At 42.5% G+C, this 23,224-nt stretch overlaps 1 protein-coding gene across 1 annotated transcript in view; it reads right to left on the bottom strand.

Annotated features, from left to right (window-relative positions):
- The window catches only part of cdk6 (cyclin dependent kinase 6), a 122,046-nt gene that overhangs the window by 28,963 nt on the left and 69,859 nt on the right, over positions 1 to 23,224 (bottom strand). Inside the window, exon 5 of the mRNA XM_061254975.1 lies at positions 1,714 to 1,823. Within this exon, the coding sequence (XP_061110959.1) occupies positions 1,714 to 1,823 (110 nt within the window). The remainder of the gene's footprint in view (positions 1 to 1,713; positions 1,824 to 23,224) is intronic.

Here is a 23,224-nt window from a genome sequence, read left to right as displayed (position 1 = left end):
GTCCTCAACCTTACCCCTTTCTTTGTGCTTCTTCAACAGAGCTTGGACAGCACATCTGGAAACCTCTGTCTGCCTTGACATTTCTGCCTGAGACCTTGCTGATGCAGTATAACTACCTTGTGTCTTGTTGCTGTGTTCAGTCTTGCCATAGTGTATGACTTCTGACATTAAACTGTCTTCAGCAACCTCACCTTGGAAGCAGAGTTTGGCTGCTCCTCACCTAGTTTTAACCCTCCTACACAGCGGTTTCTGTTTCAGTTAATGACTGTGTTTCAACCTTAATTAAATTAATGATCATTCGGTCCTGTTTGGTATAATTGGTTAATCACATACCTGACTATATGCCTACAAAATCCCTAACTTTGTGTACAAGTGTACCTAGAAGAATTGATGCTGGTTTGAAGGCTGTCTCTGGGAAATAATTGTTTTGTTTCTGCTTTCCTCTCCCTGCTCTGGGCTCGGCCTGGAGCTGTAGCTCAAGCACCAGAACATTCATAACCCATTAGCTGAGGTTGAGAGGGAGTGAAGGATTTTTAGCTAAGTAAACTGGGGATGATTCAGTAGCAGGTTGAGAGTTTGGGAATATAGCCAGGACATCAGCGAAGCCCCTTGTTCTTTCAGTGTTGTACACATCGGGACCTTGATTTAACATCTCATCCAAAGGCGGTGTCTCCTACAGCACAGTGTCAGTGCACTGGGGCATTGGGGTTTCTTTGACCAGAGGGAAGATCGCCCCCTACTGGCCCACCAACACCACTTCCAGCAGCAACTTAGCTTTAGCTTTCCCAGGAGGTCTCCCATGAAAGTAGTAACCAATCCCACACCTGCTTAACTTCAACCATTAAAAGAGCAAGCTACATGGTGGTATGACTATTGGCTATAATAAACATACACTAACTCAAACACTTGTGGAGCCAGGAAGGGAGATTTGGGTGCTGTCCAGCAGGTGGCATTCATTGTAATCACTATGACTGTGACCCATTACCTAAGTATGGGCCTTATAAAAAGGCCTGGGGCCCATTCCTATCACTTATTTTTCTCCACTTCTTTTTTCCCTTTAATTGCTCCTGACCCAGTAATCAATTAAGCTCCACTATCTTTATGGACATTCCAACCCCTTAAATGTTCCTTTGAGGAGCTAGAAGTTAGGAAAATCTTTCCTTTTAGCAAGAAAACATCACCGCATCCTTTGTGGAAGTATTTTTTTGGAAAGCCTGACTTATAAATGATCAACCCGTGAATCCACCTCTCCCCATCTGCCATGTAACTGACGTTTCTCAACTTTCAAGGTTTTTGGGACTGAGCTGGAAAAAGCTGTTTTGGGTTCTTTGCCACTTTTTAATTGATGGTTTCCTCTCCGTTTCCCTACCTGAGAATATATTGGTTGATATCTTGTGAATGTTTGAATGCTCGCTATTTGATTATGAGGGAATAAAAGGCAATAATAATAAAAATAAAAGTAAGCCAACCATTTATTTGAGTTTGCGTGTCTATTCACCGCGTGATGCCAAGGCACTCCCCAGACTGGCATCAGACACCGTATTGGATTACATTGACAGCCGAATACATTGTTTTGATACATCAATAGGTTGAAGTGTATTCATATGAAATCCATTCCATACGTCACCAATCCAATGATTGAAAGGGGCAAAAATGATCTAATAATGGAGCCCTTATGATGATGTTTAACATAGGTGGTTAGGAGGATCTTACCTTCTCCTGAACATCTCAGCAAATATGCACCCCACACTCCACAGGTCAACTGGTGTGGCATAGCTGGACTGCAGAAGGACTTCTGGAGCACGGTACCACAGTGTAACAACCTGAAAGGGTGAAGTCATAACAGGGTGTTCACTGACTAATTGTAAATAATAGTTTTGAACACGTACAGGAATGCTGTAAAAACAGATTTTCGGATCACTGAAATTTGTTCTTGGTCTTGGGTATCAAAAAAAACAAAATATTGAAGCAAATCCAATTAGAAATCTAAAATAAATTACAAAAACATACGGTTGTCACTACTATTTTTCAGCACCAGTTGACAATGGGAGAGCTAATGGCTGTGTTATGCGGTCCTGCCAGGTAAGTAGGCTTTTCACACCTGGCCTGACCCCTCCCTACCTCTAAGACAAAGCCTTTCCACAAAGTAATACTAGTGAGCCATTCAGAAGACAGAAACAAATAAATGTTTTGATTCAGGAATCAAACTACGTACAATTTACATTACATTTACATTTTTGTCATTTAGCAGACACTTTTAATCCAAAGGGACTTACAAGTGCATAGGTTCTTTCACAAGTTAAAGCATCACATCCATAACTAGTAAAATACACATGAAGTGTTGTTGTAAACATATAGTCATTATAAGTGCAATTATTTTAGACAAGAGGGATAGGGATATCAGGAAGGGGGACGGGGGAAATCAGGAGGGAGGACTAAGGCACAGTTTGAAAAGGTGTGTTTTTAGTCTGCGTCGAAATAGGGGGAGGGATTCTGCTGTCCTGACAGTGGTAGGCAAGTCATTCCACCACTGAGGAACCAGAGCGGAAAACAGGCGTGAACGTGCAGCTCAACCACCAGGTGCTCGTAGAGAGGGAACCATAAGGCGACCAGAGCTGGCAGACCTGAGTGGTCTAGCTGGGGAGTAGGGAGTGATTAAGGATTGTATGTAAGGTGGGGCAGTCCCTTTAGCAGCCTGAAATGCCAACACTAGGGCCAATGGAGATGCCATTCATAAACACCTCAAAGTTTTGCCCGCCATTTTTCCAAACAGTTCCTGATTAGCTGCAAGCACAGGGGGACATCACACTCTTTGGACTTCCACAGAGTATTCTGTTTTTTCCCAATGTCGATCCTGCAGAGCATGCACGTCTTGCAAAAATGCAGAGGTATTATTTTGAGTAGAATCATTCAGAAATTCAGAACAGAGTGGGAACTTACAAACATGCATTACTGAGAATCATCAAACACGGGACAGGATGGTAAACTCTCCGTTGTGCCAATGGATGGTATTCACATGAGGTTTGCCTTGATGTTGAGAGTGGCGTGGGAGCTGTATCTCAGACATGGGAAGGATGTACATTTCGGGACACATCATCAGTAGTGTACCTTTGAATCAGGGGGTGTTCAACACTAGACACCCTCATCAAAGGTGGCCAGCTACAGGGTGATCAAGCCTGAGCTTTTGTCCCATGCCCAATCATGAGAATTGCCTGGTTGTTTAAATGGCGCAGCCCACGGGACTATGCAGGGCTTGCTCTCAAGAGCTGCTGCCAGACTCTTAAGGACCTGGTTGTGTAGCGGCCTTGTGTGAGGCTGGTCTTACAACCGGTCAAGATCTGTTTGAGAGTCGCTGGAGTTGGGCAGAGAGCACAGGTTGGGTCCTCGCCATACTGGTGGAGGTTTTTCGGAGATGGGAGCACATTATAGGTAGCTCTGATGATGAAGCTGATGTTGCTTGCCTCCATTTCCCAGAGCTCCCTCCAGCTGAGCTTCTCCTCTCCAGGCCTTCCCACCTCATTCATTGTCCCTGCTTGGCAAGAGAGACGGCCTTTGCGCTTCTTTCAGCCTCCTCCCGACGGCGCACCTCCTCGACCACCATTATCCTCCTCTCTGATGTTGAGGCCTTACGCCACGTTGGTTTACTTGCTGCAAGGCCAAAGCCTCCTCTTCTCAGCTGGACATGCCCCACGATGTCGTTGTGCCTCAGGGCTGACGTAGCATGCTGCACTGCATGGGATGGTGTCCATTTCCGTCCAGTTAACATTGGTGCAGTGGTGCAGCATTGCTGATGGTCTGGTCTCTGGAGTCCTTCAAAGTCATCTGGAGTCTTACTTTAGAGCACTTGTACTCTTTGGTGAGGCTCGTGATAGGCAGTTCAAGGACCCCTTTGCCGTAGAGGCTGATGTTAGTCAGACAGCGTGGGACCCAAAGCCATTTCTTCACGTATGAAGTGATGATTCGCTCCATCTTCTCCACAGTTGTTATTGGAACCTCGTAGATAGTGAGTGGCCACATTACCCGAGGGAGAAATTGCAGGCACCAGAGCTTGAGCTTCCCTGGCAGTAGGGTCTTGTTGATGTTTTCCAGACTGTTGGTGATGTCCTGCCTTGGTTGCTGCACTTGGTCTTTGTCCCTGAGGCTTGCATTGTACCATCTGCCCAGGCTTTTGACAGGTTGCTCAGACACTGTTGGTATTGGGTCGTCACCAATGCAGAAGTTTTTACGCTCTCCCTTGACTATTGAGATGCTTCGTGACTTGTTCGGCTTGATTTTCATCCGGGCCCACTTGATGTTCTCCTGCAGTTTTCCAAATAGCCGCCTGGTGCATGCTGCAGTAGTGGTCAGAGTGGTCATGTCATCCATGTATGCTCGGATAGGTGGAAGGCGGATCTCATTCTTAGTTCGTTCCACCACTCATCTTGAGGCCCTGATGATGACCTCCATGGCCATTGTGAAGGCCAGGGGTGAGATTGTACAGCCTGCCATGATGCCTACTTCTACGCGTTGCCATGATGTTGCAAAGTCGGCTGTTGTGAAGCCAGTTGCAGGTCTTCGAAGTAGGCTTTTACTAGACTAGTGATGGATGATGGAACGTGGAAGAAGTTGAAGGATTCCCAGAGGAGGTTATGGGGAACTGATCCAAAGGCATTGGCCAGGTCAAGGAAGATGACACAGAGAAGAGTAGCAATAGAGCACACATATTTACCAATATGATCAAAAGAAATAGACTTGCTCTTGGAGTTGGTCTGTTTAGCCAAGTTATATCGTGCTTTACAGTTGCCGTTCTCACACATGACATAACCCCTCCCCTGCCAGATAATAATTATCAGCTCGTTACCACCTAATTATCACCGGAATTCACGCTGAGCCAAACTCACATATTAATGAGTAAAGATTAAGAAATCACAGTGGTCTTATTCATCTAATTTAAAATGTTTTAAAGCTATTAATATTATGTGTCAATAGGTGCATTGGGAAGGTTTCTGATTCTAAGATTTCTGCCTATATGTTCATTTCATCTGTATGCTAAAATCTCATAGTTAGAAAGGAACGTTGATCTGATCTTGTCGGTGTCGCAGGCGACACTCCCAACCCCACAGGGTTAAGGTTTCAGTGAAGACATTGTTACAGCTTTGGTATTCCCAAAGCTATAACAATGAATGAATGAATGAACTGACAGACTACGGTGAGCACAGAGGGTAACAAATAACAAAAATGAAAACAGAAAACACAGAACCTGACACTACTGTCACAAACTATAGAGAGAAGGGAAGAAAACATCAAAAGGGATATAGCACAGATTGTCATGTGCTATAGCCATACGCTCCAGAGGTTATTTCTGTCTGATCTCCCGTGCGACCTGTTTTGTTTTCGACTCATTATTTTTGGATTTCCCTCTTATTCTAATTTGACCTGCAGTGTTTGGACTCCCTTTGGCGTTCTGGATTCAGATTTTGTTTCTGTCTGGACTGTCTGTTTGTTTTTGACCCTTTGCCTGTGACCTCAACCATTCTCTGGATTATCCTTGTTGTACCCGTTTGCCTGGAAACCAAACCTTTGCCTGGACTATCGTCTACAAACTGCCTAATCTCTGCCATTACTATTTACTGGTTATCAACCCTTGCTTGTCTGTGTAGCATGGTTAGCACAGCTAGTTCGCTAGTAAGCATGGTGAAGTGCAGTGAAAGCGAAGGCTGGTAGCAGGTTATCGCGCGACAACACTCCCGATGACGTAACCCTGAAATAAAAAAAGAACGTTGTTGCCCTTGGCTAGAGGCGAGTTCGTCTTTAGCTGACTGGTAACGTGTTCGTTCAACAAATATTTGGACAAGTGAGAGGCCGGGGTTCAAATCCCACCTCGGACTCAGGCAATTTCTCACCTGTTACATCTGAACTACTTTGAAGTTAATTAAAAATGTAACGTTAACTTCTGTGGTCTTGCTCTTGGGCTCAGTGTTCTGGTGCCTGAGTTGTGACAAAACAGCGGTTTAGTTTCTACTTTTGAGTGATGTAATCTATGGCATTACATTAAAATCAAGTAATAATTTGCTGCAGTTGAGTGCATAGGTTTATCCAACAATTGCCTTGGCATCTCCAAAAAATACAGATACCTCTTATCAAATCAGGAACAACATAGGCAATGACTGGTTCAAAAAACCTAAGTAGGTTGGTGTGACCGCAATCGACCTCCATCAATAACGTTCACAGACATTACATTACATTACATTATTGCCATTTGGCCGACGTTCTTATCCAGAGCGACGTACAGTTGATTAGACTAAGCAGAAGACAATCCTCCCCTGGAGCAATGCAGGGTTAAGGACCTTGTTCAAGGGCCCAACGGCTGTGCGGATCTTATTGCGGCTACACTGGGATTAGAACCGCCAACCTTGCCTGTCCCAGTCATTTACCTAAACCACTACACTACAGGCCGCCCCCAGACAGTACTAGTTGGTACAATGAACATTACATTACTTATGCTGTATTACATGTGTATTGGTATATTGTTTGGTATTTAGCAGACATTCTCATCCTGACTGACTTACACATTACATTTGGATGGGCAGATATTTTACTTGAGAAATGTGGGCGAGTATCACTCAAGGGTACAACAGCAGGGAACTGAATGTACAACTTTTGTATTACAAGCCCAGTTCCCTATCCACAAGAGATAGGGATAAATGAGATAGACCAGGATTTCCCACAGATGGAAGAACTGATTGCACACAAACAAAACAAAAGGGTTATGAAATCAAACCTTGATACCCAGTATTACCCAGGGAGTGAGTGCTTCAATTGACAGGGTTTTGTGACAGGGAAAATGTGTTGGGAAGGCAAAAAACAGAAAAACAATAAAGACAAAGATAAATATTTTTGATCCCTGTAGGATTATATAAGGTATTAAATGTGGTGGAGCGATGGCACTTCACTTTTGTTTGAGTATGTGGAGGACACAATCTCTCTGCACCTGAACAACACGGCACCAGCAGAGTGGTGTACAAAAACTGATTGTACAGCCTCAACTGCTATGTTAGGTTATAAAGGAAGTAACAGGACTGTTGAGAGATGAAAAAAATATGCTTTGTCTCTACTCTATTGTAAACAAATCATACCATGTACCTTTCCAAAATGATCCATTATTACCCTCTGGCCTTTAGCCTCTCAGCATAAAGCAAGAAGGGAAGCAACAATAATCACGTTATCACTAGACTTCAGAGTGAAACAGCTTGGTGAGGTTCTGCTAATTCTGAATGTGCTTGTTTCATTTGACAAAAGGCAACATTTAAATGAAAATTTGTGCCTAACTTGCCTAAATGCGACTGTTAGCTTCAGTTTAATTTCCAAACAAACACAGTTTGGTGAGTGTGTTTAAAAAAAGATTTTTTAAATAAAAAGGACTGCTTGGATGTGCTCAAAAGTGGAAGTTAAGGACAACCAGAGCAAACAAGGTCTCCACTTTGGCCTTGTTTATGGCATGTGCTTGCTCTTGTTCTCGTTTCCATACATGTTGCACACATACTTTATGGCTGTGGCAATTCAAAGTGATGGATTCTGAAAGTACAGTTGTGCAGCATGCCAATTTATGCCACTTTCAGCCAGTCAGGCAGTTTGTGAATTCCGCATTGTGCTTCTTGACAGCTCCACAAAAATCCCCGTCTGTTGCAGCAGTGACTTACACACTGGAAAATGACACATGGTTTGTGACTGCAGATGGGTGGGCACGAGGTGGAAAAAAGCCACACTCTTTGGCTTGATCTGAACGCAAGCTTGGTAAATGGTTGGCATTTATATAGCGCCTTTATCCAAAGTCCTGTACAATTGATAATAATAATAATAATAATAATAATAATAATAATAATAATAATAATAATAAACTTTATTTATAAAGCACATTTAAAACAACCATGGTTGACCAAAGTGCTGTACAAAACCAGGCAATAAAATTAAAGATAAAATGAAATAAAATGAAATAAAATTAAATACATGTACATTATCTTGATTTCCCATTTATGTCTGACATAAAGGCCTCACTAAAAAGGTGGGTTTTTAAACAAGGATTTAAAAACATCTATGTTTTGGGCAGATTTAATATGTGGCGGTAGGCTGTTCCACAACTTGGGGCCAGCTACCTCAAAGGCCCGGTCACCCCTCCTAGCTCTCCTCAACATAGGGACATCCAAAAGTTGCTGATTGCATGATCTAAGTGATCTAGCTGGGGTATACATATTGAGGAGTTCAGATAAGTATGTAGGTGCTAGACCATTCATTGCCTTAAAAACAAATAATACAATTTTTAAATTTATCCTGTAACAGACAGGAAGCCAATGTAGAGATGACAGTGCTGGTGTAATATGCTCCCGTTTCTTTTTGCCAGTCAGAAGGCGGGCAGCAGCGTTCTGCACTAGCTGCAGACGGCAGAGAGAGGATTGGTCTAAGCCTATATATAGAGAATTGCAGTAGTCCAGCCGAGATGTTATAAAAGCATGGACCACTCTTTCCAAATCCTTTTGAGAAAGATAGGCTATTTGTCTTAACTGAAAAAAGGCAGCTTTGACAACAGCACTAATTTGCTTCTCAAGTTTAAAGGCATTGTCAAAGGTGAAACCAGGGCTTTTCGCAGCAGGAACATTTTTGGGGGCCAGGGGGCCCAAAGCACCAACAATGTCCTCCAATTGAGCTGGATGTCCAAACATAATGACCTCTGTCTTATTTTCATTTAAATGCAAGAAGTTAGCATCCATCCAGTTTTTTAAGTCTTTAAGACATGCAAGTAAAAGCTGCAGTGACTTCTTGCATTGAGATTTTACAGGTAAGTAAATCTGTACATCATCAGCATAGCAATGGAAAGAAAGGTCATGCTTCCTGAAAATTGACCCAGGGGAAAATAAAATAGGACCTAGAATAGAGCCCTGGGGGACTCCACAAGTGAGTGGGGCTGTATCTGAGGAGTAATCTCCCACATGGACAGAGAAACTCCTGTCCAATAGGTACGACCAAAACCACTCCAAGGCAGCCCCCTTAATACCCACACAGTGTTCAAGGTGAGATAAAAGAATCTCATGATTCACGGTGTCAAATGCCGCTGTCAAGTCTAAGAGCACCAGGATAGCAGGCTCACCAGTCTGTAGTTATTATCAGATCATTAAAAACTCGTAAAAGGGCAGTTTCAGTACTGTGCCGAGGTTTAAAACCAGACTGAAACTTTTCACAGATGTAATTTATATCTAAAAATGATTGTAACTGAATAAAAACTGCTTTCTCCAATACTTTAGACAAAAAAGGTAACTTGGAGATAGGCCTAAAGTTAGAGAGAACCAAGCTTCTCGTTCACCCATTCATACACACACTCACACACCAAAGGCGATTGGCTGCCATGCAAGGCGCCGACCAGCTCGTCAGGAGCATTTGGGGGTTAGGTGTCTTGCTCAGGGACACTTCGACACAGCCCGGGCGGGGGATCGAACCGGCAACCCTCCGACTGAGCCATGTCGCCCCTGACATTGGCAAATATTGTACAACATACCTGCTATTAAATACTGAAGACCCAGACACTCCTTGTAGGGAGAGCTCAGGCTAAAGTATATAAAAATATAGACAAAATCATCTCCAATATTTTCCAGTCCGTGAGTTTGCGTCAACTGATGCAATAGTGAAGGAGTAGAACACCTTTTTAAAATGAGCAGGAATTGTGCCCTTTTAAAAAAGATTTGGTGTTCTTCACTTCGTCTATATCAATGCATGACACATTGAACTGGCTTGATTTGTGTGCTGTAGCCAAGACTCTCTTAAAGTGATAATGCAAGGTTTTGCTTTTCATATAACATGTGGAATGTGCAAAAAAGACAAGCATTAAATAATTAGCAGCTCTAATGTATACACATAACTGAAATGAACACTGGCAGGTTTCAATATGATTTGAGAGATAGCGAGTTAGAAGTGGACCGGAACTTAGAGGGAATAGACATTACACTGAAGCTATTGTCACGTTTCAGGTCTGTCTTACCATGTTTTATGTTTATTCATTTTGTCTTAGTCACGTATTGTCTTATCATGTATTATGTTAGTCTAGGTTCGTCATGTTGTTTAGTTTGTTTCTTGTTACGATTTATTTTCTTGTCATGTCTAGTTATGTTTTGTTACGATTATTTTACCTTGTTATGTTGAGTGGTTATCGTCTTAGTTCGTTTAGTGTTATGTTTTGATTTATGTTTATTGTTACGCAGACTGGTCATTGTTTAAACATACACTTTTACATGTCTTTCCACAAACCTTGCATTCCGGCTTTCTCTCTCTCTCTCTATCTGTCATTCACACCCTAATTGTTTCTATTTGTCTATTTACTAAAACTACTAACGCTAGATCAGGATTGGGTAAAACTAACAGACTAATCATGTGTTCATGTTACCTTACGTTTCTCGTGCATGTCATTTACTAATTTACTAATGCTAGGGCAGGATAGGTTTATTACTAACGATTACTAATTACCTTGTTAAACTTGTTAAACATCGCACCTGTTTTCCATTCCCTTGCTGCTCTCTAACTAATTGTCTACACCTGTCTACACCTGCATTTATAGCCCAGTCGCACTTCTGTTCTTTGCAAAATTGTCTGCCTCTTGTCTGTCAAAGCAACGCTTGAGAATTATTATAATTGATTCCACGTTAAGATCCAAGCCTGTTTACCGACCATCGTTTATTGATTTCTGTTTCGTTGACCATCATTTGTTTTTGACCACGTCCTCGCCTACCGTTTTTGTACCTTTGCCTCGCTGATTGTTTTTATGGTTTCGACTTCCGCATCGCCCTCGACTACGACCCTGCCTGCCATCCGCCTGTACTTCTGCCCTGCTGACAGCTCTCCTGCTACCGGACCTCCCTGCACGTCTACCGACTACAAGTTTGCCTCTTCCCTCGGCACCGTGCTTTTTGTTTGTTTATTGTTTGTTGGATCTACGTGTATGGACTTTGCTTGTTTTGACTACGCTCCTGGGATTCGTCCTGAATAAAGCCCTGACGGGACTATCTAACTATTGTTTCTGAGTCGTGCATTTTGGGTCCAACCCCCACGCACCCGTCTCCGATATAGTCTAGTCTATGCAAAAGAAGGTATATGCAACTCAGTTGAAATTGTACAGTCTGGGGTAGCTAGCACAAATGTTTTGAATGTGAAACGTGTCATGTCTGTGCCCTTTGCCCATTGTTTTTTCCCTTTTGTCTGTGTGTCTGTGCTTCTCCATGTTAGTGTAAGTCCCCTACGTTTTTGCCTTTTCTATCCCACTTTGCTTTCCGTAGTTCTGTTTTCTGTTCATCATTTGTTTCATTGTTTCGTGATTATCTGTTTGCAACCTGTTTCTCATTTCGTCATTTGTTTGTGTATTTAACCTGCCTCTGTAACTCATCAAATTTCATGCCTTATGTTAGGTTTTCTGCTAGCCTGTGCTTTCTAGTCCTGATTATCAGTCTTATTCCTGTTCTGTTTTGAATCTATTTGTTGCCTGGCCATTCGGATTCTGTTTTTTTTTTTATTGCATATTTGGTACTATTGCCTCGTTTGGACTGGCCTCCTGGTTTCCGACTTTTGCCTGTGTTTCTGATTTACGTCTTGGATTACCTCTGATTTACTTGTTTGCTGGATACTGCCTGCCTTCATCTACCGACCCTTATTGGAGCCTGCCAATGTATTGTCATAGTGTTATAGCACCAGCGCTGAGTTGCAGTAGTCTAAGGCAGTGATGGACAAATATGCTTACAGTGTACATCAACCAAAACATTTAATTTGTGTCATCTTATTTAGGTGTTTTCATGTTTAGAGGGATTATGTATTTACCCTCGTAAGCCACATTATGCCAGAAATGCATGCCATACAAACCCCATGTTTATGTTGGCAAACATTGCTCTTGTTAGGTTTTGTGTTTTTCTACCATGGGCTAGAGCCCCAATTGTCACCAGTCCTGCCTCCAGTCTGCATCCAACCAACCCGAGTCCACCCCTGACACTCCCGAGACACCACCTGACCTATCATTTGTTCCTCCTGTCTACCACGACGTGGCACATGTCTTCAGCAAGTCCCGAGCCTGCTCTCTGCCTCCTCATCGGTCATATGACTGCGCCATTGAACTGCACCCCGGCACCACTCCACCAAGAGGTCACCTCTTCTCCCTCTACATCCCAGAGACCCTCTCCATGGAGAAATATATTGGGTACTCCCTGGCTACCGGTCTGATCTATCCCTCATCCTCTCCTGCCGGAGCCAGGTTCTTCTTCGTGGAGAAGAAAGACAAGTCTCTACGGCCCTGCATTGACTACCGTGGACTTAATGACATTACAATGAAGAACCGCTATGTCATCTCCAGGGGGCAGCTCAAAACGGACACCGAAAAGACCGCTCCCCTGTCTGCCTAGACATCAAGTGAGATCACCTTCTGCTGGACACTTGCTGCTGACTTGAGAGACCTGAAGAAGTGCTTCTCCTCTGCTCCTGTTTTGACGATGCCCGACTCAGAGAAGCAATTAACCCTGGAGGTGGATGCCTCCGATACCAGCGTTGGGGCTGCCCTGTCCTGCCCTGTCCTGTCTCTCACCGCCTCTCACCCATGGAGAGAAACTACAGCATTGGCGACCGTGAACTCCTGGCAATGAAGTAGGTATTTGAGGAGTGGCGTCATCTGTTAGAGGGGGCCACCACTCCGTTCATTGTCTGGACTGACCACCGCAACCTGGAGTACCTTAGGTCGGCCAAAAGACTCAACCCCCACCAGGCCCGGTGGTCCCTGTTCTTCAACCGCTTCTCCCTGACCTACTGGCCTGGCTCCACGAATGTGAAACCTGATGCCCTCTCCTGACTATACTCCTCTATATACCATCCTGCCTGCTATTACCCTGGTTGCCTCCACCCACATCACCATAGTTCGTAAGGTGGAAGAAGCCCTGAGGGGTTGTCCTGTACCCGAAAACACGCCTCCCAACCGCCTGTTCGTTCCCAAAGCGGTCCGTCCACTAGTCCTGGAGTAGGCCCTGGAGGAGTCCCTGGGGCCGGTGATTGCTGGACTTCCCCCTGGAACACTCGGGACCGTCGGCCACAAATTTGGCTGTAGTGGGTTTGACAGTTGGCCACCAGAAGCGGCGGCCCAGGAGAGCCAGCGTGCGGCTGACCCTGTCGCCCTAGGGTCAGCCGCACGCTGGCTCTCCTGGGCCGCCTGGGACTCCTCCAACCGGTCCCATCTCCAAGGGAATGTCTATTGTAATGACAGTGGTAGACTGGTTTTCTAAGCATGGGCACAGTCGTTGCTTTACCAAAAGCTCAGCGGACAGTGGAACTTTAGTCCTCCCTTTTAGTTTTTTGCCTACACGGCCTTCCCCTGGAGGTCACCTCGGACCAAGGCCTTCAGTTCTCTGGCCAATTCTGGAAGGCCTTCTGCACGCTCATCGGCGCCAAGCCCCAACTCTCCTCCGGCTTCCACCCATCGAGTACTCATGTAACTTGTTGCCCGTCTCCTCTGCTGGATTATCTCCTTTTTCTTGTTGCCTGGGCTACCAACCTCCTGTCTTCCCAGAGGAGGTTCGCCGACCACCACTGGTGCCCTGCCCCACGTTACACTGTCGGCCAGAAGGTCTAGCTGTCTTCCAAGTACATTCCCCTCTGCTCGACCTGCCAAGATCACCCCTAGGTTCATTGGCCTTCACCCTCAACTGTGTCCTCACCTCCTCTGCAGTCAGACTTTGCCTCCCACCTCCCCTATGCCACATCCATCCAGTGTTCCACATATCACGGGTGAAACCTGTAGTGACATCCCCACTTAGCCCTCCTGGCAAACCCCCTCCACCCCCGTCTCATCAAAGGCGGCCCAGCCTACCGTCCACTGCATCCTGAAAGTTTGTGCCCGAGGCTGGGGATGACAATTCCTGGTGGAATGGGAGGGTACCCGAATGCCACATCCTCGAACCCTCCCTGATCAGATACTTTTTTGGAGAACACCCAGAGATGGACATGGGGGAGTGTCGCCCATGGGGGGGAGGTTCTGTTAGGTTTCGTGTTTTTCTATGTATTGTCGCATGAGCTTTTCCGTGTTTTTTTTTATTGCCATTCCCTCTTGTAACCTGTGTTATTTAAAACCTTTTGTTTGTTCAGTTCCCTGCCAGATTGTTATGTGTCAAATCCATGCTTTCCAGCACTTTCTGAGAGACTTCTGTTATGACCTGTTTCGTCCCCAACTTCCGCATTTAGATTCTCCCATCTGTTTACTTTTGACCCAAAGTGTATCGACCCATTTCTGTATACCGACTTCTGTTTCTGGATTCTGCTTTTGTCTGCTTGCTTGTTAACGACCCTTCACTTGTGACCACGATTATGTTTTGGATTATCCCTGATACACCAGTTTTGTGCCCCTGATACACTTTATATTATGGACTGCCTGATCCCTGTCAATAGGGTTGCCACCTCAGTCCTGTAAAAATCCTGGACACATATGAAGCTGGCAACCGGAGCCTGAAGGAATGTGCTGTCAATCGCTCTCGAGGGTGCATGAGCCTGAAGGAATGTGGTGCGCAACTACCTTGTGCTTGGTGCCAATTCCTCTTTCATTACAAAATAAAGAGTGTAATTCCTGAAGGTTAATAACGTCTCTGCACCATTTGTTACATTACATTCAGGAACAAACATACGCTGTCTACATTTCATTAAGCAATACTACTGTATGCAACACTCGAAAATACTTAGATTCCGGGACATTTCGTTCAGTTATTTTTTCCAGGACAGACAACAATGGACAGTCCAGGACAGTCCTGGAGAATCCAGGACGGGTGGCAACCCTACCTGTGATTCTGTTTGCTGGCTATTGACCCTCACCTGTTTCACTCTCCTTAACGAAATATACTCTGAATGAACTCTGCCTTTTGCATTACTGCGATAGGGTTTGCTTGTTCTATGGTCCTGATAGCTCTAGTGAAACGAGAACTGATTGAGTGCCACAATACAGTTCTTTAAGACGTAAATAAACTTACACAACTCTGCAACACAATTGCTTATTTTTATATTGAAACATTTAGGAGTGTCAATGTACATTATTCTTGAAATTGTTTAACCTTTTACCAACAGGCTTGTTTTCACTACTCTTAAATAAAGCTGTTTCACTGTGTGGCAACATATAGCAGAGACATGGATTTGAAGGGCATCAAGTGTACCATAAAGACTAAGAAACTCCATCAAAATCTGCTAGGGGCAAAATTATTGTATACAGTTAATCCCCAACCACATGTTGTCCACCACTAGAATAAAAATTGTGTAGATCTATAAGCAGTGACATTTTGCAAGCGTTTTTCCAAGATGAGGAGATGAGGAACAAGTTCTCTACACCTCAAAACAAGTTTTCTCCACTCAAAATGAATTATTCTGAACAGATCACAATCACATCAATGTTTAGTAGGTCAGGTGCCGCGCAAACTTGGCTGAGAGTCATTCTGCCAGATTTTTTGGTTACAACATTATTTTACTGACAACTGATTTTTTTACATGAATGGAGTAAAACAATTTCATCTTGAATCAAACTGCTGAAACTTTATATAGCACAGGGATATTCTTTTAGCTAGCTAAATGAAAGTGATAGTAATATTTATTTTATTATTGATTTTGGTATACTTAGCTAGATATATAAACACTTGTTAGTGACCTAGCTAGCTAACAGTATTCCTCTCAGATTTATGTTGCAAATTGGAATGAATAGTTGTTATATCCTTAATCTATGATCGGAACAAGTTCACACAACAGTCTCTTGACAGGCACAAGAGAGAAGTGCGGAAAATAGCAGCAGGCAGTAATATTTATTAATTAAAGGGGGAGGAACCAGGGAGGAACTGGCCTATCATAAAACAGTGTTACCTTTATGTTACACATTCATCACTGATGTACAGCTACTGCAGCCAATGTAAAACATGAATAAATAAAGCAGGCCAATTCTCCGATCACAGATAATGAATCCAATTACTCATACAACATTTGTATTTGGAAAAAAGTCAGATGCTAGGTGACCGGAGGTAAAGGGGCTCAGGTGGTAAGAGCAGTCATCTGGCAGTCAGAGGGTTGCAGGTTCGATTCTGCCCTGGGTGTGTCGAAGTGTCCCAGAGCAAGATGCCTAATCCTGAAATGCTCCTGCCATGCATGGCAGTCAATCACCATTGGTGTGTAAGAGTGTGTATGAATGGGTGAATGAGAAACATCAATTGTACAGCGCTATATAAATGTCAACCATTTAAAGGGTTAACCTCTTAAGTCTTAACATTTTTTTGCTTCGCCTGTGTAAAGAAACCATATTTTTGGTTCTTGTGATTTTATGGCAAAAAAAGTTGTTGTTTTACAACAAAAAAAAATATTTTGCAATGCCTATGTCTAAATAGAAGAATAGAAGAGGAGTGCCAAGGAATCTCTCATCTGAGTGAGTATTTCTGAGGAAGACCGTGAAAACACTGTTGACTCCACAATAGAGGGCATTTTCAGTTAGGTGAACCCATTTTATATCTAAATACATTCTCAAAATATTTTATTATTATTCCGTTTTTTTATAAATAAGGAGGCAGTCTGCTTTTGAATAATAAATAGCATGTACAATTATGCAATGTGTTTGATTTGTTGATGGGGGTTGGGTATTTGATAAAAACTCAAATCAATGGACCTCAATTAATATATTAGTATACTATTATTGTGATTCTTATACTTTTTTATGATCTTCTTGATCTGCTGCTGTCTGAGGATAGTTGCAAGGGAAGGGAGGTTAGAGGAGGTGACAGGCAGAGGGAAGTGCAAACACTTTCTTTCAGGATAAAAAGTGTTTCATTCAGTAAGGTGTGTTACACCTCACAAGACCCAAAATATAATTGATTTGTTATTTAGCTGATGCTTGTATCCAAAGTGACTTATAGTTATCTAAGAAGGGGACAATCCCCCTGGAGCAATGTAAGGGCCTTGCTCAAGGGCCCAACAGCTGCACTGATCTTATTCTTATTTTTATTTATTTTATTTACCAGAGACAGTGCACATTCATCAACATTTTCAGTTTCCACATCAATGTGCCATTCCAAATGTGCCAGAGTTAGCTAATGTAGTCCCAAATGTCTTAGGACTGTGAGAGGAATCCGGAGTACCCGGAGGAAAGCTTTGCAGACCGGGGATTGAACCACCAACCTTCCGGGTCCCAAGTCATGGTACCTTAACCACAAGGCCCATGTGTCCTTTTGGCGTCTCCAAATGTCCTTTTTGGAAAACCGCCTAGACATAGATGTGACTTGGCTCCATTGTGTTTTTAAGTGCACCAGCAATAATCTCTATCCAGTCAAAAACATAAAATATTTTCAGTGAGAAAAAAGCTTCCACTTTCACTGAGTTTTAGCTTCTGTAACTTTGTTTTAGAGATATTTAGACTAATTCTGACTCTTGGAAAACAATCCCAAAGGGTTACCTTTCAGAACAAATCAGGATTATGTCTGTACACAAAAGGCTTCAAGAATAGTAACCATTTTATTTTGGATATGTCATTTTCAACCTTGTGTCAAGAAAAGGGGTGATACAGAGCTTAAATAATAACTGCATTTTAATAAAAGTACTGTATAGTTTAGTGGTCAGTTCTTAATCACATTCATTATGCTGGTCTTGGAGTCAGATTTAAACTAAACCATGGACTGCACACAATCCGGTAATGACTGATTGGTAGGTGATGATCAATTTGAACTACCCTGATTAGAATTAACTAGAATGCCCACATGCACTGCAAAATTATGGATTCTTTTTAGAATGCGATTGCAATTGTTCAAAAGTTCACACTAGCTTTCCTGGTTACGTGGAAATTGAGAGGAAACTTCTGTGAACCAAAGAGCTGAACTATACCTCTGGTTGAACATGACATGATCAAACCAGAGTTTGTGATTTATTTTAAGAACAATGTTGTTCCTGTTCTTGACTAACACTCGTTGCATCATTCACCTAGTAAAGAGCAAGATTAAACCATGGTTGAGAATGGCAAACAATACTGTTCTGTGCACAGAAGTCTTCTCATAATTGTATTATTTCTTACAAAATTTTGTGACTATGATTAAATTATGAATTATTAGCAGTAAATATTATACATTTAATGAACATAAAAATGGTAAAACAAAAATAGAGAATGGAAAGAATTTAAAATGAAGAAAACAGGCTGATAATAGATAATGTTGTTTGCTAACTGAACTTTTACAAACAAATTCTCAATCATCACCCTAATTTGAAGTACTAAGTGAGATGCCAGTGATCCACAGCATATCTTTTCACGGTTTTCTTTCTCTGAGAAAATGTTTTTGTTCTATTTAAATTTCGAGGAAGAACCACACGCTGTCTGAAGTTGGCTCATGAGCACATCCGCTCAACCTCACACACTTTTAATAGAATGCTTTGCCACAGACGCCTTTCTGCACCATTTATTTTGCTCTTGTGGCAGCAGGAAGTAAAAGGTTTCAAAGGGTGACAAGTGCTCTGAAACTGAATTGGACCAGCATTGTTTTGGTTTCACACTTTCCCAATAAAGAAATCCTAAATCTCACCTGTCATTTCTTCAAGGTTCAGTCCGAAACTAGAACTTACTAAAAAAGCCTGAGAACTTCAGCTAAAGCCTTTAAGTGTTTATGTTGTGTTGAACAAGTTCATCTGTACAAATAGGTACAGATGAACAGAAAAACATGGCATTTTCCGGAAGCTAATTGTAGAAATAGTGCAATAATATGTTGAGTTTATTGCAGCTTTGAAGTGATGCATTTCATGTACAAAATGTACAAACATGAAATATGATATGTGCAAATTTATTCCTATCTAATGTTATATGACAAATATCCTATTCTCCAAAAGGTCATAACTAAAATCTTGTATTGATCCAGCGGTGGTCACCAGCTCCCTGTGGCAGGGATCCATCCGGGAGGAGAAAGCGATCTAGGACCGTGTCTACTGGTTAAGTATGGAACAAACCTGGGTTGTGTTAAATAATCTGCCCAGGGCTTATAAATGTGATTCTTCATACTTTATTTAGGTGACTGACAACGGAAGTCCCTGAACCGAAATGATTATTTTAATAATTACATCTACGGATATTAATCGTTAAATATATGCAGATAACCTGAAGGTTGTAAGTTCTTTGAAAGACTGATTTTGGTGTCATGTTAATGTGCAACGTTAATGCGCCAGTTTCCATAGGCTTCCATATAGGCTTAGACTTTACTTGCTGCAAGGTAAGCTATGTATGTCTGAGAGGCCTCGTCACTTTGGAGAACTTGGCCTCTGTCCGAGCGTCAGGAGCAGGGCAAGATGTAGTTAGAGAAGCCAAGTGTGAATGAAGAGAGACACGAGAGAATGAAGAAGCAAGAGCCAAGAGAGTGGACAATGCAATTGTCCTAGCTCTTATACTGAAAAAGCTGTTACAGTATTGGTTTAACTGTAATTAGACCTCACGCAGGGGTGGTGTTGTAAATGTCAGGGAAGTTCTTGGAAATGTGGTTCCATGGTCACTACACTACTGTTCTGCTCCTCCCAGGGGTGTCACCTGGTGTGTGATAATTCTGCGCCAAAACCCGGAACAGAAAATTCACTCTGATGATGGATAAGATATACTTTATTGAACCGTGTGGGGCATTTGACCCACCCTAGTTATTTGTGTGGGGTCAACGGAGTTGCTAAAGGGCCCACCAGCTGTGCAGATCTTTCTGTGACAATACCAGGGCTTGAATTACCAATTGCCTGAGTCCCTTACCACTACGTCACTACGATACAGGCTGCCCCTAGTCATCCACTCTGTGGAAAAATGGTGACACATTTGCTGCAAAAGCTGTCTTGCAGCCTGCAGGAACACAAAAAACACTTGAAGCTCTAACAGCGTCAGAGGCTGCTGATCAAGCCATCCTTGCAGCCCTGTCACACCCCCCTCCAAGATCACTTTTTCTTTCTACGAACCATGGTTAAGGCACCTTAGGAGAACTTATAATGCAGAAAGTCTTCCAAAAAGAAGCAGCGCATGAAGGTACATTCACAAAGAAACTGCATTAGCAAGAGGATTAATAAATAAATGAAAACTTTAACATATCACATTTGATGCCTCTTACAGTCCTTTCTTCAGGTTCCCTGGTCATGGTAATTTTCTTCACAGATAATTTTTTAAGAAGGCCAGATATCCGACACAGATCCTAACTTAAAAGACTCATCCCTATTAGCTGTGTGCGAGACCACCAAATTGGGCTCAGAGGACAAGCCAGCGGAGATGGGTGAGGCTGGTTGGTAGTAACCCGGCAGATAAGGGAACCCACTGGACTTCAGATTAAACAACATTCCATGCATTCCTTTCTGGTGAGAACGCGGGTCCCACTTGGGCAGCTATGCTGCACTTGAAGCTTCACTGACCAAACAAATCCTTGCTTTTCCAGTCAACTAAGAGGGATTTGGGCATCGTATTCTTGTGTGTGTATACTGGGGGGAAAAGCATATAATACTCCTTAGCATATAATTTTTACTCGCATTCAGGTTGAAGCAACATCGCATTTCTGTTAGTTGATATTTTTCACCCTCTCGATTTCCATTCTGAAATGAAGACAATAGGAATAGTAATTAAGAGATTGCCACTGATGAAGTTGGCACAGAGCCACTGTTTACATTCCCTCTCTAGGAGGAAGTGGAGGATGAAAGGCTGTTAAACACAGAACCTCAAATTCCTTTCAGCTGGCTGGGGACAGGATGATGGACACCATCCACAGATCCATCCTGAGAGACACAGAGCAGCCTGTAGCCTTGTGGCTAAGGTACTGGGACCCTGAAGGTTGGCAGTTCAAGTCCCGGTACAGCCTTGATAAAATGGGCCCATGAGCAAGACCTCCATATTGCTACAGGGGGGATTGTCCCCTGCTTAGTCTAATCAAGTGCAAGTCGCTTTGGATAAAAGCATCAGCTAAATAACTATAAGGTAACATAACAACAGCAAAGGATGCTGAATGATGGTTAGAATGACAGTAACCCTTCCTATAACACCCCCACTTCTACAGGTCCCAAGGTACCATGGTCTTTTCACTGGCTTATGTAATGAAAACAAATCTGTCAGTCACAATGCCCACAGCCTTTATCCAAAGTGACTTGCAGTTGATTAGACAAGCAGGGGACAACCCCCCTGAAGCAATGCAGGGTTAAGATCTAACAGCTGTGCAGATTTGATCGTGGCTACACCGAGGCTTGAAACAGTAAGCTACCGGGTCCCAATCTAAGCTTGGCCACTAGGCTACATGCTGCCTATGACTAGGGGTGCCAGTACCTTGACTCCATTGAGTTGTGACCCCTCCTTCTATAACTACGCAGTGATTGGCTGGTTGATGCAGTTGAGGCTATCAGAGGGCATCTACCAGAAGACTACAGGGTGTTCACAGAATGCAATGGGGCACTTGACAAGGGTGGTAGGATGAGGCAGACTCATCAAAGCACAGATACATGCTGAGTGGGTCATATGTCCCTTTCATAGTTCTGATCACAGTAATAAATTCACTGTCTGGTGAATCATGCTGCAAAACTACAGGATTAAATCTAAATTTTAGATTTTAGCTACCCCTCCATAACTCCATAACATTCAAAATTTTATCCTGACATTCATACATCCAGGATTAGTTTTGATGGTGATAGAGCAATTTTGGAAGATTATTATAGCTTTCCAGATAAGCTGGATATAAAATGCAACCCCAGCTGTTCCACAAAGGGGGGAACACTTTTATTTGTTTAGCAGGGTTTTACAAACCAAATATACCTGAAGAAAGTGCATTTAGATTGCAGAACTTAGTGGACTGTTATTGTCCACTGTAGGTTTATTACATGGCTTCTATGAACAGAACAGACAATGCCAAAATGAAAATGGCCACAGGTACTTTAGTTAACATTAATGGCCAAGTCAAATGGCCAAGCAAGCCAGATAGTCAATTCCTTGCCAGCAAAAATTGTCTTTCATTTAACATTAATAACAAGCTGACTGGTACAACGAAAGCTTATGGAACTGAACTCACAAAGCATAATTAGGTAGACTGCTAATTAGCTTTGGGATAGTTCACTGTACAGTTTATTTTTTCTTCAATTTTAGCATGTGTTTTCCATTGGACCAGACTGGTTTTGTGTGTGAGGTGTTTTTGACGACCTGTGGGCTTCATAATGGTGAGAGGGGTATTTGTAAGTTTAAATAAAATAAATACACTTCAAGCAGCTCCAAATTTAAGTTTAACAGTTATCCCCAAACGCAATGCATTTTCTAGTTTGACTACATTGCTAACAAAAGCCCAAAGGTGCCAAATAAAAATGGAATCATGTGCACGGCAATTTCAATAATGGAACATTCTGCCCCATCCAAATAATTTACAGGGCACTTTGGTTAAATGGAAAGATGTCAAAAAAGACATCTCAGGAAGTTGCCCATGATATTGACAGTGAGGGCCAGATTTACTAAGGAAAGAGCCACAAATGAAAATTAAATTCCCTCATTCAGAAATAATATGGCATGCTTACACATCCAGATTACAAGGCGCAACAAGGTCCAGATTACATGGATATGGAGCAATGTAGCTAGCGAACCATTCACTTAAATCTACAGATAAAGAAATATAAGTAATGATCAATGATGTATAGCTACAGCTTCACACCATATTACAGCATAGGAAGACCAATGGAGAGTGACACAAAGTGTCATCACTTGCAAAAGTAATTCTTTAGGTAGGCCTATAATAACACAAACAAGTAGAGGATGCAGAGAAAAGATGGTATGATGTAAGGCAGCATACAAAAAAAAGCCTTATGAGGGCAAAAGACACTGGTGGAAATTATACTATACAGTGGGCTCCAGAATTATTGGCACCCTTGATAAATAGGCACAAAAAGTGCTGTAAACTAAAAAAGAATAGTTATTGACATGAGCTTTATTTTCCAACATGTATAAAGCAGTGCTTTATTAATGATTCCATTGAAGTATTATATTAATTTATAGTTATATATTAACTTTTGGCACCATGTGTTTTACCACATGTTTTTCATGGGATTGAAGTATGGAGACTGAGATAGCCATTGCAGAACATGGTTGTTGTGAATGTTTATGTATGCTTGCAATCATTGTCCTGTTGGACAATCTACCAATGACCAAGTCTCAGCTTGGTCATAGGTAGATGCAGAGGCAACCATATTTTCTAACAAGATTTCCTGTTAGTTT

Source organism: Conger conger, chromosome 9, assembly GCF_963514075.1.
Source record: "Conger conger chromosome 9, fConCon1.1, whole genome shotgun sequence".
In the NCBI taxonomy this organism is placed as follows: Eukaryota; Metazoa; Chordata; class Actinopteri; order Anguilliformes; family Congridae; genus Conger; species Conger conger.
Note: the sequence above shows the minus strand (reverse complement) of the source record. Positions and strands in the feature narration are given on the sequence as shown.